The sequence below is a fragment of the Cephus cinctus genome, unplaced genomic scaffold, assembly GCF_000341935.2.
Source record: "Cephus cinctus unplaced genomic scaffold, Ccin1 Ccin1_scaffold0132, whole genome shotgun sequence".
Lineage (NCBI taxonomy): Eukaryota > Metazoa > Arthropoda > Insecta > Hymenoptera > Cephidae > Cephus > Cephus cinctus.
In genome coordinates this window covers 2,022,439-2,031,948 of record NW_014332865.1, presented here as the reverse complement: position 1 = coordinate 2,031,948, position 9,510 = coordinate 2,022,439, and the positions used below count along the sequence as shown (strand labels likewise).

At 41.0% G+C, this 9,510-nt stretch overlaps 1 protein-coding gene across 4 annotated transcripts in view; it reads left to right on the top strand.

Annotated features, from left to right (window-relative positions):
* The window catches only part of LOC107263183 (T-cell leukemia homeobox protein 3), a 40,827-nt gene extending 36,227 nt beyond the window's left edge, over nt 1-4,600 (top strand). For all 4 annotated transcript variants that reach the window (XM_015730111.2, XM_025080448.1, XM_025080449.1 and 1 more), the window contains one exon: nt 3,744-4,600. In XM_015730111.2, coding sequence (XP_015585597.1) covers nt 3,744-3,981 — 238 coding nt within the window. In that variant the 3' untranslated portion in view covers nt 3,982-4,600. The remainder of the gene's footprint in view (nt 1-3,743) is intronic.
* The last annotated feature ends 4,910 nt before the right edge of the window (nt 4,601-9,510 follow it).

Sequence of the window (9,510 nt, the reverse complement as noted above, 5' to 3'; positions counted from 1 at the left end):
CCCCCAGATGCTCCGAGCTCCTTGGCTTTTAAACTGTCAAACATTCGAATCTGTCGTTTCAGCCTTTTCGATCTAGTGAACTTTGACCTCGGTCTCGATATAGGTTCCGCTTAAAGAATTCATGCTTAACTATGCTCTATCATACCCGTAAATACATATGTTTATCGGTAACGTTTCAAGCTGATTCGGACTCCCCCCCCAGACAGTTTGCGTCATAGCTAGATCTGCGTTGCGTTTAATTTCTAAGTAAAATAGGGACGTTAGAAAATCGAGGATAATCGCTGAAATTCTCATTCCGAGCGGCGGCCATCGCGGTTACTCATATACCAGCTAATCGCGTAAATTGTAAAGTGATCGCGTAATTGCGTTACTACAGTTTCTACACTGGCAACTGGGTATACGTGTATCTTTACGTGTACAAGAAAGTCCTATGGTTGCGGGTCGCACTAGAACGGGGATAACTCTGGTGTACTGGAGTATTTAAAAAATTTCAATTTACGAACGATTCATCGAATACATTATACGTACATGTGTGCGGATTACGAAATATTTTGCAACAATTTTTTTCGAAATTTCTTTTCACCAATTATAAATTACCTTCTCCGAATATATCAAGAATTTAATTAACCCATTGAGAAAATTATCATAAATAATTTTATATGTCTCATTGACCATTAAAGGTGTATGTTAATCGGACACGAAACATATGAGTAATGCGTGCGCGAGGTCATCCGTTTACCTTTAATTGGTAAAAGCTGTTGTAATGGACGATTATTAATTGCTTTGAAAGATTCGTTGAATTATTAGTGAAAGTTATGAATATTGGCGAAATTTTTTATTACTCACACTCCTAACGTTGAAATTGATATTTGACGTGAGTTATGTACGTAGGATAATACTGACAGTTAATTAGGATGGCGCGTGACTTTTGCAACTGGTATTCCAGTTGGATTTTTGAGAGAATAAAATGTGTCAAATATACTTAGCTTAACGAAAATTTGTCCCAGCTGGTATTTATCTTTGATATATTTCAGTCGTGGAAACCAAATGAATACGTGGGATGCCTGATATAGCGTAATGTAATTTTTCTACGATAAATCCAGCAGCGTAACTATACCAGGAATTTACCAAGAAATATGTCAGAAATGGTTATTTCCGTTGGATTATAAATCAGGATATATATAGGGACTCGATAATACGTTCACATATGATATTTCGAGATGGTTTAACGAGTGTCCGGAACGCGTGTGATGTAGCCGATATTTCGTGCCGAATCGTACTCGCATAATGATAAGGGTAATGTGTCCCAGGTTGGTTGAATATGGTTACACTGGACGGCGAATAGGGGTGCTCGTGGCAGGGCTGCAAAATGTAATCGGCACAGCACCCTCAATTATTAATTGCTAACCGCGTTAATTACTCGCAAGGGCGTAGGCTTCCCTGTCACTGTCCCAATGGCGTAACAGTTGTTCCCGCTACGTCGAGTTAGCTCGAATGTAATTCAGGTCCGAAAGAATTTTGACGCTGAACACGAGAAGCAAACGGTATAAATTCATAGTGAAATTCAGAAGGTATAATCGTCCTGCGATCGGAAGCGATTACTGGAAATTACTAATTATTAAAGTAATACAGGTCCATGGCTAATAACATTAGTTTCGTCGATAACGCGTGGACATTCGCTAAGGATTGTTTTTTCATGATTAGAGGGTATTCCTATGGAACGGAGGAGCTAAGAGAATAAAATTGGACCAATCCTTGATTCGAACGAGTTTCAGTCGGGCATCACGTAAATCAGTCGGATCGTCGCTTATGATTAAGGGTCGCCCAAGCAGGCCCGATTTCTGTTTCCCGAATAAGAGACGCGTTAACCAGTGGGCCACTGGTCTTTATAGGATAGAGAAACGGTAGAACCAGTTTTGGGCCTAATGATCGCTCCTGGAAAACGGCTTGAAATCGCTTCGAAAATTGTCCTTCCCTGCTGTTCCAAGTGGGCCTCGTCCCTGAGGCTCGAGAAATATCCACTGTGACAGTCGAGGCAACATGGGACCGCGAGTGGAGCAAGAGGCCGTAGGCCCGATCCGTCATAATGGGCCCCCGTCGTTCGTGGCGCGGGGTGCATTTGAATAAAACATAAAATAGTACACGGCTACCGAGAACGGGCTCAAACTCAGTCCGGCCCAAAAGGGGGAGGCATCGAATGGAGATAAACAAAGGTACATCGGAACCGTTTAATTACCGAGGGCCCAAGATTAACTCTAATGGAACGACGGTGTTTTCGTGGCTCGTAGTCCTGTCGCTGATTGGCTGCGGGCCCCCGGCTGGCGCCTTGAGGCCCGAATAACTTTTAAGTTCAAGTGTAGCACACCTTATCGGGACCAACTGTTCTTTATTGGAGAGCATCCTTGTCCATGACTTCGAACTGGCATTCGGATGCATCCTTACCCTTTTAAAATTTACCAATCACCCGTTATACTTTGGTTATTTGTTCCTTTGGCTCTTTCTTTTTTTTTACTTTTCACTTTTCTCATAGGCACTTTCCACTGTTTTCTCTGAACAAGTGAAATATGTTAACGGGACGTCGTAAATGTCTACTTTAAGATGGTATCGCCTTCGTGAAAGGGTCTGCGACTACGAACGGTCTTTTGCTCGCAAACATAATGTTACTGTGTAGATACTTTGTAAATCTACCTTGTGGCTGCTTGTTTTACAGAAAAACTTCATTTTAAATCACTATCCATCTTTGCTGCCATTCTCTCGGACAATATGTGTACTCCTATTATATTTGACTTGGGTCAATTTTTCTTTCTTCAATATTGAATCTGACCCAACAATTTGTGACTGGCAGACATATTCGTGGTCGATTTGCTATTGAGTAGCCTTTATTTACTTTGTACATACTGAACGCGCTGTACGTCACAGTTACAAGTGTTTTGCCGCCGTATTTTCAGTTTTAATGATAAGGTAAAATACTTAGCTGATTTTTGACTTGTTCGGTTGGTACCAACTCATCGATATAGCTGGCACAGTATTTTTCAAATTTTTCGTTAAACACTTATGAAGCTTGTCAAAGTGATGTTTTATTAATACCGGCTGACACAACGACAGAGAGTTTGTAAAAGTTTGAGCTCGTTTTTAGGTTTCTTTAATCCAATGACACCGTGGAACAGTACGGTTTTTATTTGCCAGTTCTCCAGAGCTCGTAGCCGTCGGCTCACCAACAGGTCGGCCATCTTGTGGCTCCTTAATAGACTTAGCGCTAGAAAACAGACACCCTTTTCCTTCTCCTCTCCGTCGTGCACCCACGCCACTGTCAGGAATCGAATTATCTTTATTACGTTTGTCTTCTGTTTTCCGCCCCAACAACGCCACTCACTTCAACCCTCATCCCCATGAACTAACCCTGCTTACCACAGCCTCTTCCTGGACCCCGTCGTACACGGTTGGCTCTTACGGGTACGGCTAAACGGATAACCAAAGAAAAGGATCTCGCATTATTTGATGGTATTTGCAGAACTGTGTCTGTAATACTTGGATATAATTTGACATATGTAACTTATTATTATTTTGTTAACTCCATTACGTATCTCGGTCTAACCGAAGTATCCTGGTTCAATATATAATTTACAGAAATAAGGCAGATATCAAATATCTTGAATTTTTTTTTTTTGCTAGAATTTGAGATTTTATTTTTTTTATTTTTCTTACATACGTCATATGTCTAATTAATTTTTTTTTTTTTCCAGGAGACAGACAGCCGAAGAAAGAGAAGCCGAAAGACAAGCCGCGAATCGTTTGATGCTGTCGTTGCAAGCTGAAGCGTTAGGAAAGGTCGGATATCCCACGACAGTAACGACCCATGGGTCAGGGGCCGGAGGACCCAATTTAGAAAGTCAACAGGCCCCACCACCTATGGGACATCCCGTCGCACAATGGGCCTCACCTTATGGACCGCCGCAGCCTCTTGCTGAACCGATTTGCTGAATATAGTAAAAGATAATATAAAGAGAAACATTAAGCTACGAGCTATACGTGACCGTCGAGGGTTGCATTATAAGTTTAAAGAGGCGAATTTGAAATTCGTTTAAAATCGACTGTGAAAGTAATTCGAGTCACATATGTACATATTTTGAGATGCGATAAACTTATTGGTTTTGGATATCAATCTCCGGGACTGCTGGCTATGATTCCTTTTATTTTATTTTCTTGGGAGACGAACGAATCGAGAGAAATAAATTTTGAAAATGAAAAGTGACAGAAACTGCGTGACATATCTTTGTATATAGGGATAGGATCGGTAATAGAACTTGTACGATACGGACACTTGTACTTGTTTCGCTTTTACGAGTGTGCGAAAGTCATCGTGACGCGTGCAGGCATATCTTGTATATATTTATTGAATAATACGCGCAGTTTACTACAATAGTATTATCATGGATATCGTTATCGAGCGTCATGGCGATTATATTTTAGATTAAGATTAATCGTACGTATTTGAATATAGCAAGCTATGTGATGTTATGTACCTATGTGTAATGTTGTATATAAAGGAAACTGAAATGCATAATAACGGATTCATTCCGATACCGCATGCAGTCACTAAATGCACTAAAAAAAAAAAAAAAACATTTATTTCCTCTTTCTGTACAAATAACTAAAATCTCTTGCCTCACTTCAGAGGTATGACTGTCCTGGTATTTTCAATGCGAATAGGTCTCCCATGATCAGATCCTACAATTCCCATTGACAGATATACATACGTATTACTATATAGCCATCAAAGCAATTGAACTGTATCGTATAGGTATTACGTATGATTATGAGCAACGTGACACGCAACAAATTATTTATAACGAGTTAAACATTAGTTTATATTGGCACATGTGCAATACGCTTGGCAATTGAGAAGTCGCAGTGCCATTTTACTAAGCCTAAGGCTTTGCGTTACTTTTATTATTCATTCGAAATGATGTCAAACACTCGTAGATACGTAGGAATGATTTTTTCATTTTACTTTCAATTATTAATTTGCCTTCAAGAGTTGATATATTATTTCCCTTGAAAATAAAACTGCTGTATATATTAGAAACGTCGGTGAGGTATACTTTTACTTTCTGCGTCGTTCCAGCTGTGATTAATAAATTGATTAGTGTCACGCAAAATAAATTCGCAAAGTTGCTCAGATAAGTTTGTATTGCAAAATTCATGACTTCCCGCAGAGAGTCACGCTCAATGAAGTCAAGTCATTCCTGATGCGATACCAGTAGTTATGTATTCTGAGAGGATACGTCTGATTGGTATTAGGGAGAGAGAGAGAGAGAGAGGGAGACAGTAAAGGATTATTCAGAACAAGTATAAAGTATCAAGGTGGCCGAAGGAAGCTGTCGAAGCAAGGCCCAAGTATAATCGCAAAGCAACGACAGGACTGAAATGAAGGATCTTCCGGCAGATCGGTCCATAATAGCGGTCGTGCGAGGATGCTGGTTTTTTTCGAATCCTCTAATTGTTTTATTCCCTCGAAACAGTCCCGACTTCCACCGGGGACTACTTGGACCTCCTTGGACAGGATGTGGCTGCGTTTACTGCCTATAATTGCAGAGAAGACACGACGCGCCGTCCTGCCCAATTATTTGGGGACAACTGCCGGCCTCTGGGGATGCTCGGTCCTTTTCCAGGACTCTAAGGCCATCCTGAAGATACTCATCGCTCCAGGACCACCTGAGCCGTCATCCTTAACCCTGTAAAAAATGATTGCTCGCCGAGGTTAACCCGACTGGCAGCTCGCGAATGAACCAGGATTAAGCCAGTCGTTAGCGCCGTAAGGAGAAAATGGTCCATGGTAGGATTAAAAAAGAGGATCGTATAACAAAGTAAAAATTAATTTTAATTCTTTCACTCGAAACATTCGAGATTTCCGTCCAACGGAAACGACTGACCCGTGAAATTCCAGTGTAGAGGTGCTATCTGCGTCTCGTAACATTTTAGACGGCCAAGCGTCACGACGCGTCGGCGCCCTGTAATCTTGGCAGGAAGACCTCCCTGTGGTTTTTCTAGTTCTTAACGTAAATAGACTACCCGCTGTCATTATGGGTACCTGTAACCAACACACGGGCAAGCCTACAAAGAAGCACAATTTAAGTTCGAATGACTTGGCCGGCTTCACGCTGGAAAATTATACCTGTACATGCAGACTCGGAAGGAACTTCTGAATACGTCAGGCTTTGTTTCTACGGTAGGGGTAAAACTTAACGATTGGCCAACCTATTGAATACACAATTAAGCAACTTCACTAATTTCTTACTCAATAAACTTTTTCGAGTTTTCTCCCTAGTCGATATAACAGACGCCACGGCACACGCCCATGGAATTAATGCTCGATCCTACATCAGTCCCTCTGTGCGTCCACCCTGTTAACCCACGTACCGACACGTGCTCCCTACTACGTGGAACCGGCAGGGGCGCCGGTGGTATCTCGAATTAAAAACTAATCCAATATTACCTTCTCTCCGCTCTGCTCTAACGCTCTTCTGGCTGTGTCTCGACAATTATCTCGTTTGCCCCCTTTCAAACGTATATCGCTATGCAGATACACTGGCACACTAGATAACATGCCCACGTAAGGTATAGACGCCATATACTATGGACATCCAGAAATATATCTAGGCGTGCTACGCGCAAACCACGCTTACAAAATCATGAGCTTTTCGAGTAGCAGTCGCGCGTGGCGCCGTTTCGGATATTTACACGACCCCACGAAATTTATTGTGATTGCGTTTTCACGCGCGCGAAAACGATTCGCCGCGAGAAAATTCTTCAACCTGGTCGCTACGAGGTCGAATAAACGTTGCAATGGAAACGATGGTAGGTACGTTGTATTTCGGTGTATACAGATATAGAAAAACGATCGATACACGAACATTTATGTGGGTGGTATACCAATTGGCTGGGAAGCGATCGTTCTCCGATGGGTTAACGAGCGTTGAATAGGTGCATTTCCGAAAACGTACTCTTGCGAACCAGCCATTATGCGTTTCCTGTCTGTAAAATTTAGAGAAGAGTCCTATACCTTTTGTGAGAACTTGCCGTTTCTCTAGTTCCGATCGTTTGTGGTTAGTGGTTCGTGGGACGACCTGTATTACGACGGTATAGTCACTGCCCGTTGAAATAGACTCCAGCGAAGATTCGGCTGATGAAATAAGAAAGAGTACAAGATCGAACAATCTTTTTCGCTCTTGGCTTATTTTTTTACACGGACTTGCTGAACCTTTTACTGTATACAATCAGTCCCAGAACGTTCATTTCCTTGGCGGGACTTATAATGGGACTCTCATTACGATTGTTATTGGTTTCAATTTCAGTCCCGGTTCAGGCGCTCTCGGATGCCTCGAAATCATCGACCGCTATTCCTTTATGAATTATCATAAATTTCACGAGAAAATTTTTTTTTTCATTAACAAAAAATTTCAACTTGGTAAATCCATACAATCTTTTTATCCGTAATCGATTTTCATAAAATTACCTTATGGCTTTATTATTAAGTATATATACGATTGTGAATATTATACGTAAACCTGCACGAAAACGAGGGTTTAGTGTTACCAAATTCAGGCTGTTTTTCGTCGCGAGTATCACGTGCCTTATACCCTCGCATGACAAATGACGTGCGACAGACAAATATCCGGCGGGTCAAAAACGCGACAAGCACTCTTGATCCTGTACCAAGCGCCTTTTAGGATGATTGCCTGATTTATGTATTTATACGGAACAGTCCCCGACCACCCTTCTTCCCCCCTTATTCCACCCCCTCAAGCACCGTCATGAACGACTTCTACGTCCTCATCGTCTTTTCCTATCACTGGTAATAATATTCGTTTCAAAGCTGAACCTTGTGACATTATAGAATTATAGTTCACCCGGTAGACGGGGCGAGACACGGGATTCCTGTCGGAAAAACGTTGACAAGAAAGGAAAAGAAAAAGGGAGTCAAAGAGGGATTAGCTTTACAGACACCTCAAATAGAACGGTACCGGATGTCTATTCGATTACTTCAACTTTTACCATACTCGTTTTTGATTCTCACAATTCGGAGAATTTTAACGCTACCATAATTTTTTTTTAATTTATTACTAATTATTCACTCGATAATTATTCACCTAAAAATATGATAAATTAAAAAAATTTTTAATTTAATCAACGAAAAAATTCATTTTCTTATTTTACCCTCTTTATCGTCAGATTTTTCTCATACTTTTACAAGAGGAATCAAACTCATCCCAGTTCCCATAAGACTCTGCCTTATGCTTTAATCACTTACCAGTAACAATTTTTATCCCAAGGGAAAAATCCCACCTCACCCTCGTATCCAGGGACAGATACCATGAAACGATACGGCTCTTTTACTCTGGAATAACAGTAGGGTGTATTCTGCGTCCATGGATAATACTTGACGTATACTATATCCATACAAGAGTACTATTACGTTCAACGTATACGACAGATCCCCATAGGAAGCGGAGAATACTCCCGGGGGGGAGGGGGGGAGGGTGCATCCCGATGTGAGACTCTCTTCTGTAGATATACTGGAGGGCTGGAGGGGCGGAGGAGGGAGGGGAGGGGTGAGAACTTACTGGTATAGTAAGAGTACCCCTGAGGGGGTGACCCCATAGTTTCGTGACGACATTTTAATATTTAATGCGATTAAACTCATTTCTAACCCACCACCCCCACTTCTCCCATACATACCCCCCTCTAATTGCTTTCTGATTAACAGCTAAGTTTTAAGTGTATTAGCCAATACGATAGTCAGACCAGAACGCCATTAACTAAGTGACTGTATCAATACCTAATTCACTGTATATATATATATGTATATATGATATATATAGATGAGATATATAGTTTTTAATTAGAATAGCTGAACGTACATATGATTGTATAATTTTATATATATTTATATATCGTATTTCTATATATATATATATATATATATATATATATATATATATATATATATATATATATATATATATATATATATATATATATATATATATATATATCTGTATATATTTTGATGCACCTGGTTTACTCAGAATTCTCTATAAGGCTTTACGATGCTTCCTGGGAAATCGAAGTGTCGAATGATCGTCCGAGATACACGAAACGTTCTGGTAATCCTAGGATTCAACGGGTGTCTCGATTGACCAGAGTTTCACTCCATCTTCTGCTGACAGCGGAAATCCCTATCCGATCAGAACTAACGGGCACCAATGTTCTCTAGCGGGCGAGTCCAGTTAGGGCCGCGAAAACTTAATTAACCAGCATCGCCGAACCGATGAAAACTTAATGACTAGGTGATATCCACCTATTCCATAGGGACTTTAACGTGCTACACGAAGCGTTTGGCTGTACGTAAGCGAAAATGTATTCCCCTATGGTTCGATCCAGGGAATTTCGAGGAGTCCAGAAGTCTTGTGCAGGAGATAAACATCGCGTGTCGTTGCACTCGGTAAC